Source organism: Centropristis striata, chromosome 20 (assembly GCF_030273125.1).
Source record: "Centropristis striata isolate RG_2023a ecotype Rhode Island chromosome 20, C.striata_1.0, whole genome shotgun sequence".
Taxonomy (NCBI): Eukaryota; Metazoa; Chordata; class Actinopteri; order Perciformes; family Serranidae; genus Centropristis; species Centropristis striata.
The window spans coordinates 3,006,384-3,022,049 of record NC_081536.1 but is presented as its reverse complement, the minus strand read 5'-3'; the positions used below and the strand labels follow the sequence as shown (position 1 = coordinate 3,022,049).

The following is a 15,666-nucleotide window of genomic DNA, read 5'->3' as shown; positions in this document are numbered from 1 at the left end:
AGTGATTCCGTGGCTATTCCGCAGATTTTGAGTTAAGTGAATCCGTGGCTATTTCACGGATTCCTGTGAGAGCAGGTTGCCAGCAGACATGGAGCAACATTAGCATCTGAGGTTGTGTTAAGTCCACAGGTAAACAGTGTGAGGCTGAAGCAGCAGCACAGCGGTCATGATGTCCTCTGCTTATGAAGCTAAGAGCATTAGCTCGTCTTAAACAGCCCGGTCTCCACTAGAGCTGTCTCCATTAATCAGGGACCGGCAGCAGAGAAACAAATCACTTTCACATTATCTCACTTTTACTTTTGAGAAATCACACCAACCAGAAAACACTTTTTGGACAGTCAGCTTTCTCAATTAAAAGGTTGTAAAATCTGGAATACATTACCAACTGAAATAAAATCAATAACTAATCCTGAAACATTCACAAAAAACACTAAGTGTTGGCTTAAAGCAAACCAGAACTGTACCCATTCTTAAAGTCTTATAGTCGTAATTAGTTTTTTTTTTTTCCCTTTCTTTTTCTCTGTTATTTCTTTCTTTTCTCCTTATTGTTGTATAGATTTATGATGATTTTAAACTCTAAGCTATATTTATACAGGGTTTATTTATTTATTTATTTTTTTCTCAGGGTAAATGTATATTGTAATTGTTTGTAATTTTATTCTATTTTGTAGATGGGGTAATTGTATATTGGATTTTATAGTATTGTGATTTTGTATGTAGTTGTAAAAGCCCAACTAGGGACGGGAGTTCAAAATTAGCTGAAGCTAAATCTCTGTATGCAGCACATCAGATGCATGCTCTGTATCTATGCTAACTGCATTGTCCCTATCAAATAAAATAAATTAAAATTCAATTCAAAAGACGGATTAATGATTAAACATTTCTCACACAAAAAAAACATCAGAAAACCACCATAACAAGTCATAGAATGAGTCAGTTTTTATTTGGAGAACACTTACTTGGATTTACTATCTTGGACAGTATAAATACAGAAATATATACAGCAGGATAAAAACGATGTGGATTGAAAAATAGATATTTTAATCTGGTGATTGAGGGTTTATAGTGTGTACTTCCTTTAGAAAGAGGTCTTTAGAGGAGTAAGCCTGCATCTACAGTGCATGATTCACGCTCTGTGATTAAACTATAAGAACTATACTCATCATGAATGCAGCCTAACCACTGAACAGTAATTACAGGGTGCCATGATTAAAGAACAATAGCAGCATAATTAATAGAAGTTATATGGATAGTATTCGCTACATAATCTCAAGGCTTTTCTGTATAGACTCAACAGTTGTCTTAAAGAGATCCCTATAACAGAGAATTATAGTAATGTTTGTTACAGAATGTTCATCTCACATTTATGAATGTGCCTCTTCCTCTTCTTCTTCTTTGTTTTTTTTTCTAGAGTGGATGTGGTTTGTGTTCATGATCACCGGTCCAGCCAGCATATAGACGGGTAGCGCTCACTCAGCGTCTTGCGCAGCTGAGTGCTCTGTGTCTTATCTCTGGTTTCCACCACACACTCCACCTGTCAACACACACACACACACACACACACGGTTAGCCCTCTGACATCACACACTAGAATTAGGGCAGTGAGCGGGTTGCTGGTTAATGATGCAACACCTTTCACCTTTTGACACGGCTGGAGAATTAACGGTACGCCTACAGTGCCAATTTGTCACTGCAGAGACTGTAATGAAGAGCCAGTAGGGCTCAATGAGACAACCCTGCTTCTTCCCAAAGTAATTTAACGGCTTCAACAAGATAGAATAAGGTAATTCTTGTGTCAAAAGAAAACAACTGGTTCAAGGAGATCCATAAATCGTGTTGCTTTGTACTGGAGTGCATTCCTCTCCAGTGGCAGTTTTTCTTTTGTTTGTTCCAAGGTAAATATGAGTCTAAAGCAAGAATTTTCTTTCACACAGGCACCACAACCCTGAACTTACATGTGCATCTCAATACATTAGAATATCATGGACAATATTTTAGTTGATGGGTTGATAATGTTTCTATCATGGCAATAGCACACTGCAAAAAAGCCAACTTGTATTTTTTGGCCTAAAACAGTGATTTAATTTGGTAAAACTTGGAAACATAAATTATTGACATTTAGGGCAATAATGTAAGTGAGCACAACAAAGGAAGCCAGTTGTCTGCTCAAAAACAAGTTGGTGAGTTGTTGTTACTTATATCTTTAAGTTGGGGTTCACAACAAGGGACAATAGTTCTGATAACTCTTATTTCTTTGTTGTGAAATGCAGGAAAGCGGTGAAATTCATTAGCGAAAGCTAGCAGCTAACTGATGCTAGCGGCTAACTGATGCTAGCGGCGCTGCTTGTTACAGCTACAAGAGTAGCCATTAGCGTATCAATGCTAACTCAAAATTGTGGTCGCAACATTAGCTGACATTTCATAGCGGCGTTACAATCGTGCCAATTCAGCACATTGCAGAAGTTAGCAGAAGTAAGGATTAAAAGTTATTACAATGTAAAATTATAAGTTAGTACAACTTACAGTTGAGTTGACAAAAATCTGAATTCAGAGTTGAGCAAACTCAAAAACAAAACTTAAAACATTTAGTTTAATTGTCCAACTTAAAATTTTATCGAAGTTTGTTGCCTTGAAATTTTGAGTTCACCCAACTTTTCTTTTATGCAGTGAAGTAATTTAACGGCTTCAACAAGATAGAATAAGGTAATTCTTGTGTCAAAAGAAAACAACTGGTTCAAGGAGATCCATAAATCGTGTTGCTTTGTACTGGAGTCCATTCCTCTCCAGTGGCAGTTTTTCTTTTGTTTGTTCCAAGGTAAATATGAGTCTAAAGCAAGAATTTTCTTTCACACAGGCACCACAACCCTGAACTTACATGTGCATCTCAATCAAGCGGCAATCTCCGTGTCTGAGCATGGAGGCCAACCAGGAAGTGCATAAAGCCTGCAATCGACCGAAAATTCCAGTAGGGGGCGCTAAGTTTGGCTGCAAAAAAAATCTGCCCATTCATTTCAGTGCAAAATTTGAAAACTTCTGACTTGATTTATTACCTCAGAAAAATTTTTCAGGACAACATTATGGTCTCAATCGCTAGTTAGATATCGTCTTCAAGACAATTTGATGTCAATAGTTCTAATAATGGCCCCATTTAGAAGAAAGTAGAAGATAAAGAATCGTATGATTTGGGGCGGGGCTACCTTTGATTGACAGGTGGCTAACAAGGCGAGCCGTCACCAGGAGAGAAGCAGAACAATGCGTGAAATGTCTAAAATTCTCTTTAAATCTCGAAATGTTTGTACAAGGTTCATATGAGAAACAGCTCATGTAAATTTTGGTCTCTGAAATGTCTTAAATATGATTCATTTAAGGCCTTAAAATGTCTAAAATTATCTTAAAATATCATAAAATGTTAAATACAATGAATTTAAAGCCTTAAAATGTCTAAAATTATCTTTAAATCTCAAAATGTTTGTTTGAGGTTCATATGAGAAAACAGATTATGTAACTTTTGCTTAACAGCAGCCACCGCTAAAATGCTAATGCTAAAGCTTTACACAGTAGCACTAATCAGCCATTAAGTCTAAAAACTGACTTACACCTATATTGTACCTATGCTTATGAATTCAACTTTTAATATAAATGTACATTTTAAACCTTAAATAAGGCTGAATTATTCAAATGTTTGTTGGAATTAATACTATAATATGGCTCCTTTTTGTGAGCTGTAACTAATGTCTTTACAACATTTATTCATGGTATTGATGTTTTTCCAATCGGTAATAATGCAGTTAATGGTATTGGCAATCCATTAATAAATACTGATTGTTTTTTATCACTTTCAAACAGGCCATAACGTCTGCAGTTAGAGCAGTAATAATGGTTTTGAACCATAAAATATGCAGTTGTAAGTTCTGATAAATGGATTTTGGTCCATATTATCTGAAGCCTTTTTTTCAGATCCTGGTCCAACCAGTCAAATATTTTAATGGATTGTGACTGATGTATGAAGCATTAATAAATTATTTTTTAAATATTAATTAAACCATTAGTAACAGATGTATGAAGGGTGCCTTTTTAGAACCCAGTATTTCTTATAGTTTAGTTCTTACACCATCTTGAAATAACGCTATATTTCACTTTATATGTATTTTTGTCCCTCTGAGTCACACATTTCTGTCTGTGCCAACTCCAGGCCATAAGTTCTATGACAGGGACGGAAAAGTGGATGAACAGATTGAAGAGGAGGAGGAGAAATGAGGAGGTGACAAGGAGAGATTAGTGGCCTACCCTCGCCTTGAAGAGGTCTGACTTGTCACTTTGTCTCCGATGGCAGACGTCCAACAGCCTGAGAGGAAAAAGACAGATAGGACAAAGACTTAACGTTGGCATCCAGGGACATTAACCCTTTGATGCACAACATGGGTCTAAAGTGACCCGACAGAGATTTTATGTTCTATATCTTTGCAATAAATTATTTTCATCATTCAGTATTCCAGGTTTTCCTCAATTCGTTTGTTTTTGATCATCATACATCCTAATTTTATGTTTTCCTTTATTCATTTTTTAATAAAATCCCTTTTTGTGTCACTACGCTTCTAATGCACAACATGGGTCAAAAATGACCCATATCCATTTTTTTAGCTAAGTAGCTTGCTAAGCTAACTACTTAGCTAACTTCTTGGCAAAGTAGTTAGCTAAGTAGCTTGCTAAGCTAACTACTTAGCTGACTTCTTGGATAAGTATTTAGCTAAGTAGCTTGCTAAGCTAACTACTTAGCTAACTTCTTGGCAAAGTAGTTAGCTAAGTAGCTTGCTAAGCTAACTATTTAGCTGACTTCTTGGCTTAGTAGTTAGCTAAGTAGCTTGCTAAGCTAACTACTTAGCTGACTTCTTGGATAAGTATTTAGCTAAGTAGCTTGCTAAGCTAACTACTTAGCTAACTTCTTGGCAAAGTAGTTGCTTCTTGGATAAGTATTTAGCTAAGTAGCTTGCTAAGCTAACTACTTAGCTAACTTCTTGGCAAAGTAGTTAGCTAAGTAGCTTGCTAAGCTAACTACTTAGCTGACTTCTTGGCTTAGTAGTTAGCTAAGTAGCTTGCTAAGCTAACTACTTAGCTAACTTCTTGGATAAGTATTTAGCTAAGTAGCTTGCTAAGCTAACTACTTAGCTGACTTCTTGGCTTAGTAGTTAGCTTAGCAAGCTACTTAGCCAAGTAGTTAGCTAAGTAGTTAGCTTAGCAAGCTACTTAGCCAAGTAGTTAGCTATGTAATAAAACAAAAAATGTTTTTTCTTCATAAAGTATGAGAGGCAAAATGGAAATGATAATCTGTTGTTATCAATAACAAGATATTTAAATAATTCTTGGAATATCCAATCATGAAATAAGTTCATATCAAAAGATAGAGCACAGAAACACACAGCAGCATTAAATAACATGAAGGGAATGAAGGCGGGTCATTTTTGACCTGTGTTGTGCATTAGAAGGGGGGTCAATATGTTGTGCATCAAAGGGTTAAACACAAACCAGATTGGACCTCAGCACGGGGTAAAAGATCTTTAAATGGACAGGTGTTGACCCTACCTGACGTCCTCCCGGGACAGGAAGTCCAGCAGCTTAGCCATGTCTCCTGGCCATTCTCCCAGGTGGACGGAGAACTTACTGACTCGATCGTCCAGCACCAGAGCTCGCTCCACACACTGCCGCACCAGCTCCAGCTCCATGTTAGCACTGCTGACCACCACAGCCACCCTGCAGCACACACACACACACACACACACACACACACAGGAAGTCTTATTTCATCTGCAGCCAAACGGATTAGCTCTGCTGTTTTGCCAATATGTTGCTTCTCAGGCATGAAGAGAAACGTCTCAGTCCTCACACTTACATTAGGACTATATTCATTATCATTTAAAGGCTTTCTCAGGGTATCTGCGGGGTCTAAAAAAGTTTAAAATTCTCTTAAAATCTCATAAAATGTCCTAAATATTATGAATTTAAGGCCTTAAAATGTCTAAAATTATCTTTAAATCTCATAAAATGTCTAAAATTCTCTTTAAATATCATAAAATGTCTAAAATTATCTTTAAATATCATAAAATGTCTAAATATTATGAATTTAAGGCCTTAAAATGTCAAAAATTCTCCTAAAATGTCTTAAATACGATGAATTTAAGATCTTAAAATGTCTAAAATTATCTTAAAACCCCATTAAAAGTCTTAAATACAATTGTGAAAGCTTAACTTCGCTTTTATTTAAAACAAATGCAAAAACTTCAGTCTCACTTTTAAATGTTTCGTTTTGGGGACGCTATAACATAAATACAAAACGGAACTACCTGTGCAGCCAGTGAGAATATTAAAAATCAGAATTAAACAGTCAGAATTTAAGGTTTTAAACAGATATTAGTTCACAACAAAGAGGCTACTGGTGTTTTTAGTCAGATTAAGCATTTTTTATTCCAGTATACTTTGCAAGTAATTCCGGGCCTCCAATTTTCCTTCATGGCTTTTGTACTTTTTTTGGACGTGAAATGGGTCTTTAATTGTATTCATTATGGTCATAAAAAAAGTCTTAAAAAGTCTTAAATTTGACTTGTTGAAACCTGCAGACAACCAGTTTTCTACATTGTCAGAAAAAAAACTAGGCCTCATTCACACATGCACTGCAAGAAAGCCAACTTGTATTTTTTGGCCTAAAACAGTGATTTAACTTGGTAAAACTTGGAAATATAAATTATTGACATTTAGGGCAATAATGTAAGTTAGCACAACAAAGGAAGCCAGTTGTCTGCTCAAAAACAAGTTGGTGAGTTGTTGTTACTTATATCTTTAAGTTGGGGTTCACAACAAGGGACAATAGTTCTGATAACTCTTATTTCTTTGTTGTGAAATGCGGGAAAGCGGTGAAATTCGCTCATTAGCAAAAGCTAGCGGCTAACTGATGCTAGCGGCTAACTGATGCTAGCGGCACTGCTTGTTACTGGTCCAAGAGTAGCCATTAGCGTAATTGCGGTCACAACATTAGCTGACAAGTTATTACAATGTAAATTATAAGTTAGTGCAACTTACAGTTGAGTTGACAAAAATCAGAATTCAGAGTTAAGCAAACTCAAAAACAAAACTTAAAACAATAAGTTTAATTGTCCAACTTCGAAGTTTGTTGCCTTGAAATTTTGAGGTCACCCAACTTTTCTTTTTTTGCAGTGTGGTTTTTCTATGAATATGAAGCAAAGTGCTATTAAAAGCTTTAAAGAATGCTGTCTAAACGTCCTAACAGAGCTCAGTCAGTTCAATAATATTAACAAGTCTGACCCACTTTTTGCCTCTCAGCTCTGGTAGTTGTCCGGCCAAAATGGCAGCCAGTCCCATCGCTCCCTCTGTGTCCACAGTGGAGCGTTCAAACTCCTGAAACCGCAGCATGGCCACCAGAGAGTCCTCCTCACTGTGGGTAGAGGCACAGAAAGGGAAAACCCAGCACTGAATAATTCAAATGGCAACATGTTCAAATGGCTCATAACAGAAGAAGAAACATAATGAGAATTTTAACACATTGGAAATATATTTCTTACACAGTGAAAATGTGAATATGTGTGATGGAGACGCAGTACCTGACAGTTATGACTTTATCTACTAGTTTCTTTGCCAGCTGGAAGGTGTTAACACCCAGCGAACGCGCCATAAGATCTGAGGACAGAAGGTCAAAATTATAAAGCCATGTGAGCTTCCAACGGAAAAATGATCCGGTTTATTCATCATTGTGTGACAGTTGTGTTGAAAGCAGAACTGATTAATAACTATGAACTGATTTACCTCCATAGAGTTTCCTATTAGGGTTGCTGTGCATGTCTTTGATGGGACTGTCTGTTTTCAGAGATTGTAGCAGCAGAGGGAAACCTTCTGGTTCAATTCCCTGTTGAATAAAGTCCATTCAGTTATCATAGTTTAGGGTTTTTATGATTATACTATTTGCATATTTGCACAAGAGTCCACAGCAAAGCTAGACTGTGTGAGACTGTACAGCATAATGGTGCTTTGAGCTAAATGCTAATGTTAGCATGCTAACGATTTCAATGCTAACACACTGATGCTGAGCAGGTAGAATGTGTACCATGGCAACAATTTTAATGTAGCATGTTAGCATGCTAACGTTTGCTAATAAGCACCAAACACAAAGTACAGCTGAGTATTAGTGATTGATTAGAATGACTAAGATTACAGTGTGACCTGATGGTAGCTCTAGATGAAAGTTAAAATAAGACAAAAGTTAATCCCCTGGGGGAACATAAATGCCTTTACTAAATATACTAAATATCATAACAATCCATCCAACAGTTGTTGAGAAAGTTTGGTCTGGACGAGAGGTGTCTTGATATACATCATGTATATCATGACACCTGACTGACAAAACTGATATCATGCAATTAATCCAGCGCCTCTTAAATTATTTCTGTTTCTTGCTGTTATGTTGGCTAGTTATGATTACAGACTTTCTCCCCACCTCCTAATCCAAAACCAAGTGGCCGTAGGTGCACTATGATGTTTTTCACCAGTTGTCTTGATTTGATCCATCCAATGCATGGACACTTAGGTCCTTGAGGTGTTAATCCACCCGCATACCCACCCCTACACTCATATTTCCATGTAATTCATTTTCCAAAAAAAGAAAAAAGGAAAACACACAATAAACAGAGATTAAAGATACATTTGACTTATTGTTTCTTCTAAATAATTGTAGATATTGCTATAATATCACAAATTATTTGGGCTATGATAATCATGTAGTGAAATGCAGATATTGTGATGCATTATTCAACCAACTAATCAACCAACCAACCAATCAACCAACCAAACAGCCAACCAATCAATCAACCAACCAAACAACCAACCAACCAACCAAACAACCAACCAACCAACCAAACAACCAACCAAACAAACAAACAACCAACCAACCAACCAAACAACCAACCAACCAACCAATCAATCAACCAAACAAACAACTAATCAACCAACCAACCAACCAAACACCCAATCAACCAACCAACCAACCAACCAAACAAACAACCAACCAACCAACCAACCAACCAATCAACCAACCAAACAACCAACCAACCAACCAACCAACCAACCCATTGGAATTTTTCATCTATAGATCTAGGCCATGATTCATTATGCCCTTTCTTCCTCATCTTCATCTTCTCTTTTATGCTTGAAGTGGAATCCAGGAAATGAATTACAAGACATTTTCTCTTAAATTTGCCAGGAACCTGTAGTGCAGTAACACGCTCAGATGGACTGCATTTCAGATTAACAGGGCTGTTCTGTTTCTCCAGTGTAAACAGAACTAAAGCTGTCAGAGTTTCAGCTGTGGGCAGATAGTGGAACCAGGGATACACTTCAAACACATTTATCATGTTAAGGAAGTCCAAGAAATCACACTTGGATTAACACCAGGGGAGTGTAGGATGAGACTTCTTGTTTGAAATAAGAAGTACTTAGTTTTATGAGGAATTTGACCTGATTTTAAGAAAAAGCAATGGTGTGAGAGGCAACGGCTCATCAAGTTAAGCTGAGAGAAACAGATGATTATAGACTCTGCTTCCTCGAATGATTAAAATCAAATTTCTTAACTTACTATGACAAGAATTCGTGAGTTGAGGTGTTTGATGGCTGCAGCTGTACCAGCCAGCAGACCGTACTGTCCAGCTGCAGGAATAACCACTGCATCTAGTTTGGAAACTTGCTCATAGATCTCCATGCCCACAGTGCCCAGTCCTGCCAGGTATGCTGCACTTTCATCTCTGTACAACAGAAAAACAGAAATAAAAACAATGCATGAGGTGAAGGAGGATCAGCAGACTTCACAGCTTTCCTTTGTTCTACCATCTTTGTCCCTCCGGTTTCTCTGCACTGGAAACAAACATTTTCAACTTTTTTTTTGACAGATAAAAGAAGAAACAAATCCTCCTTCCTTGTCAGAACCTGGTACCTTCATTGCCCACAATGCAACTCAACCACTGACAGTTCAGTCAGGGATCTGGTTCTGCTAGCCTCCTAGCAACTCCAATGTAAGAAATGTTGACTTATTTATATAGTTGACTACTTAATTTGTGCATGTAACTTAACTAATGCACAGTGGTGGAAACAGTTTTCAGATCCCTTACTTAAGTAAAAAAAAAAAAAAGTACTAATACCACACTGTGAAATTACTCCACTACAAGTAAAAGTCCTGCATTCTAAACTTACTGAAGTGAAAGTACAAATGTATCAGCATCAAAATGTACTTAAAGTATCAAAAGTAAAAGTACTTGTTATGCAGAATGGAGCCACTCAAATTGTTTTATATATTTTAAATACATTATCAGATTATTTGTATTGATGCATTTATGTAAGAAGCATTTGAATTTCCTCAAGATAGGACTCATTTTAACTACTCAATATACTGTTTGGTTTAATTAAAAATAAAACATCAAACCACTTTGTAATCAGTGAAAAGTGCAATATTCACCTCAAAATGTAGTGATATTCCATAAAATGGAAATATTCAAGTAAAGTACAAGTACCTCAAAAGTGTACTTAAGTACAGTACTTGAGTGAATGTACTTAGTTACTTCCACCACTGGACATGTCATATCAGTAAATATATCAGCTGTAATAAATAACATTAAAAACAATATATTAAATATAAATGCGTCCTTGATTTTGTGGCAGTTGTTTAGGTAACTTTAATATAAAAATGTTTGAGAAAGAACCTACTTATTTTGACAACATAAATAAATATAATCTTTATGTGTATGTAATTCTAAATCAAGAGAATTTTGAATGAATCCAACACAATAGAATTAGTCTGTTTTTAATTGACAGGCACTTCCTGTTAAGTTGTTTTTAACTCAACTTGTAACTTAGTTCAGATTAATTAATAGATTTAATTAATAATATTGCGTGTAATCTGTTGCCTCAATTTTATTGAGTGGCTATTGTTTATCTTTTTTTACAGTGTAGTTCCCAATGCTGAGGTGTGTTAAACCTGCAGAAGTCTGATTGTATACAAGTCTATGAGAAAATGAACTGAATATTTGTCAAGTTAAGAATGTCAACACTACATGTTAAAATGAGAACCTGGTCTCACAGGAATCTGTGAAATAGCCACGGATTCGCTTAACTCAAAATCCGTGGAATAGCCACGGAATAACTAAAATTTCCGTGAAACTGACACGGATTTTGCTACAATGCAAGTTAATGACAGTCATATCCCGTGGCTATTGGTTTGTTCCAAGTCACGTGACTTTCAAGGTCCCGGCGGTCAGAACAAAAAACATGGCGGACAGTTCTCTCATTTTTAGTGAAAAAAATCAATATTTTGACTTAGTTTCTGCATAAAAATGGATTTTGATCACATTTCTAGTGAGAAATATATGTTTTATTTTCTAAATATTCACTCAGTGAATGTACATAATCACTTTGTATGTTGGAATAGCCACGGGATATGACTATCATTAACTTGCATTGTAGCGAAATCCGTGTCAGTTTTACGGAAATTTGAGTGATTCCGTGGCTATTCCACGGATTTTGAGTTAAGCAAATCCGTGGCTATTTCACAGATTCCTGTGAGACCATGTTGTAAAATGAGTAGGAGGAGGACTGACTCTTCCAGGTAGAGGTATGCGTTCTCTGAGGCCAGGTGGCGGGCGTGGTTCTGGGAGTCGTGGCTGGTGCTGCCGTAGGAGATGACCATAGCGCCGTAGTCTCTGTAGATCCTGAGGCGGGGCGAGGCGCAACATGACGGCATGATGGCGAACACGGGGATCTTCAGCTCCACTGCATGGTGAGCCACGGCCATGGAGAAGTTACAGTCCGTGGCCACGATCACACCCTTCCTCTGCTGCTCCTGGAGGGACCAAAACACATTTACACATTATATTTGTCTTTTGGACATGAAGAAAAAAACAAGGCATATATACATTAACTTCACAGTTTCTGGTAAGCGGATTTGGTCCCATTGATCAAAACCAGGCGGCAATCTCCGTGTCTGAGCATGGAGGCCAACCAGGAAGTGCCTTAAGCCTGCAATCCACCAAAAATTCCAGCAGGGGGCGCTAAGTTTGGCTGCAAAAAAAATCGGCCCATTCATTTCAGTGCAAAATTTGAAGACTTCTCACTTGATTTATTACCTCAAAAACATTTTTCAGGACAACACTATGGTCTCAATCGCTAGTAAAAAATCATCTTCAAGACAATTTGATGTCAATAGTTCTAATAATGGCCCCATTTAGAAGAAAATAGAAGATAAAGAATCGTATGATTTGGGGGCGGGGCTACCTTTGATTGACAGGTCACTAACGAGGCGAGCCGTCACCAGGAGAGAAGCAGAACAATGCGTATCCACGGCAACAAGTCAATAGAGTTATCTATAAAGTTATATAGATAGAAAAGAGGACGTTTAGCAGTTTGGTCTCATAACTTTGACCCTTTCACTGTATTTTCACTTAATGACAGTTTATTTGAACGTTTTGTTCAGTAAAAATGTCTTGTTCAGCGTTTGGTTGGACTAACAGACACTCCAAGGAGTCGCTGCTCAGTTTTCTGAGGTCAGAAAGATACATTTTGTTTTTGTTTTTTTGCTAGCCAAAACTAACATCCCAGTTAATGCTCCAGTTAATGCTTAATTCTTCTGATTATAATGAATATGGCTTACATTTAATGAAGACCTAAAATTCAGTGTCTCAAAATAATCTTAATATTACAAAAGATCAATTTTAAAAAGTAGGTTTAATATGGAAATTTTGGCTTCTGAAAAGAATGTCCATCTTTATGACCCAATACTTGGTTGGAGCTATTTGACTTGAACTACTGGAAATGGACTTCTCCATGATATTGTAATTTATTGAGAATCACCTGTATAAAGTTACATAAAATGGAAACATTCAAGTTAAGTACAAGTACCTCAAAATTGAACCTAAGTACAGTAATTAAGTAAATGTACTTAGTTACATTCAACCACTGAAAGTATTGCGACCACATGAGCCCTTTCATGTAACTTTCAGTAGCCTTTGTGTTCAGCCAGTGTTTCTCAAAACAGACCACAATTCCCATAATCCCTGATGCTTCCTGTCACAAAGAAGCTCTCTGCATGGGTTTACTGTCGAGGATAAAGGAGTTGGACGTTATTTTTCCATCTGTGTGCTCAATCCGTTACCATTCGTCCTTGCCAGAAACTCTAGCTTAAACCAGAGAATTCATTAGAAATTCAGAAACAGAACTTTGTTAGTATCCATGCTGCTGACAGTGATCAAAATTATTTTATTTATTTTCTCACATTTCTCAGAGAAATCACACTCCCCCTGGCTCAGAGTTGGACAGTAAGGCCATGCAAGCCACTGTCCATTAAAGCTGCACTCGGACTATTTTTGTCACTACAGGTCAGGTGTGTGGTCAGTTAACCTGTGTGTGTGTGTGTGTGTGTGTGTGTGTGTCTGCACGGACACACAGATCACACTTGCTGTGACCTGGCGGAGAGGAAGGATCACCTGTGTGAGGCAGGTCAGCAGGTACAGGACTCCTCTCTCCTTCACTGAGCCTGTGTAATGCAGGTGCTCCTTCTTCAGGTAGATCTCCATCCCGTACTGTTTGGACAGTCTGGAGTACTGCACACGACACAACAAGAGAAGAAGAAGCATGTGAAGAACAGCTCTTTGTTTAATCTAATGCGTGAATTAAACTTTACAGAACGTCACAGACTTCTTTATTCCATATTGATGAAGATGTCATTAGAAGATGTCTGTATTTTATCCCATGTCTTAGATTGATAACTGTGTTTAATGTTGTAACTTGTCTCTTTTTTATATTGCTTTCTTGGCCAGGTCTCTCTTGAAAAAGAGATTTTATCTCAATGAGGCTTTTACATGCTTAAATTAAGGATATATATATACACACATATAGATTTGGAGAGGGTGGAAGAGGTGCTTTGTAGGAGGAGATTTGTAGCTATATCAAGAAAAGTTCACTAGTTTTTAGTCTGACTTTGCTGGTTTCAAGAAATATAATGCCTGTGCATATCATTATGTCAAGATGATGGCTCTAGCATTTATTTATCATTAATTCAAGAATATTATTCAACATACTGAGAAAATAGGTCACGTGTATTTCATTAGAATCAAGAAAATGCAATTGTTATTAGTTAGTATACACTAATTATAAGGTATTTGTGGGTTTGTTAAGATTATATATTTTTACTTGTTTTGGAAAGTCTTGACAAGCCAAATTTTCTTGTTCCATTGGCAGATAGTTTTGCTATTTTTAAGCAAAATAGCCCCAATTTTTGTACTTTTTTTCCTTGTTTTTGAGAGCTGGCCTTTTGCAGGATATGTACTGGATTGATTTAGATTGTATCTAATAAAGTGGCCAAGGAACCTTAAACAAATTTAGTGAAACTAATTTTTGCTGATTGTCCAATTCTTATAGCTCCTACTTTCAGATTGTTTCTATAAATTGGGTTTTTGAGATATTTGACGTCACTCCACTGCAAAAAAGCCAACTTGTATTTTTTGGCCTAAAACAGTGATTTAAGTTGGTAAAACTTGGAAATATAAATTATTGACATTTAGGGCAATAATGTAAGTTAGCACAACAAAGGAAGCCAGTTGTCTGCTCAAAAACAAGTTGGTGAGTTGTTGTTACTTATATCTTTAAGTTGGGGTTCACAACAAGGGACAATAGTTCTGATAACTCTTATTTCTTTGTTGTGAAATTCAGTCATTAGCGAAAGGTGGTGTCGTACCGTGCAGGGTGTCTTCTGGATCCCCGACTGGATCCTGAAGGCCGCGGCGCTGATGTCCTCGAAGCGGAGATACTGGATCAGAGGTCTGGGGACCAGCCTGAACTCACTGACCCGCCTGGTCTTGGGGGGCTCCATGAGCATGATCTCAGGACCCCCCAGCACCTTGGTGTCATAGACCTTCACGTCCCCGTTGATGAGCTCCTCCTCTCCAAAGTCCTTCAGCCGTTCGGGTTCAATGAGGGTGGGTCTGCGGCCCGCGGTGCCGTTACTGATGGAGCCACATTTGTAGGACCGGCCGGGCTGGTTAGGGCCCAGACGCAACTCGTCTCTGGGGAAGAAGACAACAGACACACTTTAATTTCATCCTGAATTGAGAAACTGACCTTTACGGAAGCCCTAACCGCAAGTGAAGAAATTTTTTTTTTAGATGTTATTTCGAGATCATATCTCGTTATTTCAAGATAATATGTCATTATTTCGAGATAATACACATATGTAAAAAGAAAAAAAAAAGAATTAAAAAAAAAAAAATCTTCCAAAATTTTTTTTTTCTTCAGATATTATCTCATTATTTCGAGATAATATCTCGTTATTTCGAGATAACACACCTATGTAAAAAAAATAATAAAAAAAAATAAAAAAAGAATTTATTTATTATCTCGAAATAACGAGATATTATCTCGTAATTACGAGATATTATCTCGAAATAATGAGATAATATCTGAAGAAAAAAAAAAATTTGGAAGATTTTTTTTACATATGTGTATTATCTCGAAATAATGAGAAGATTTTTTTTTTTTTAATTCTTTTTTTTTTTTTTTACATATGTGTATTATCTCGAAATAATGAGATATTATCTTGAAATAACGAGATATGATCTCGAAATAACA

The 15,666-nt window shown here is 36.9% G+C and overlaps 1 protein-coding gene across 1 annotated transcript; it reads right to left on the bottom strand.

Annotated features, from left to right (window-relative positions):
- Nucleotides 1-1,393: 1,393 nt before the first annotated feature.
- LOC131993658 (uncharacterized) lies at nucleotides 1,394-15,145 on the bottom strand. The gene is made up of 10 exons (XM_059359649.1): nucleotides 14,777-15,145; nucleotides 13,527-13,643; nucleotides 11,646-11,887; nucleotides 9,635-9,800; nucleotides 7,813-7,912; nucleotides 7,611-7,686; nucleotides 7,319-7,444; nucleotides 5,581-5,748; nucleotides 4,288-4,345; nucleotides 1,394-1,534 (listed from the first exon to the last, which is right to left on the bottom strand). The coding sequence occupies exons 1-10, from the start codon at nucleotides 14,915-14,917 to the stop codon at nucleotides 1,436-1,438; spliced, it is 1,293 nt and encodes a 430-aa protein (XP_059215632.1). The 5' UTR covers nucleotides 14,918-15,145; the 3' UTR covers nucleotides 1,394-1,435.
- Nucleotides 15,146-15,666: the final 521 nt, after the last annotated feature.

What these genes read in the sequence shown, in the direction of transcription:
- LOC131993658 (XM_059359649.1), bottom strand. Translation starts at nt 14,917, where the DNA reads ATGCTCATGGAGCCCCCCAAGACCAGGCGGGTCAGTGAGTTCAGGCTG. An exon ending in TGCTGACCTGCCTCACACAG is followed by an intron (nt 11,888 to 13,526) that starts GTGATCCTTCCT and finishes TGGTCCCTCCAG; the next exon opens with GAGCAGCAGAGGAAGGGTGT. An exon ending in GCATACCTCTACCTGGAAGA is followed by an intron (nt 9,801 to 11,645) that starts GTCAGTCCTCCT and finishes TCTGTTGTACAG; the next exon opens with AGATGAAAGTGCAGCATACC.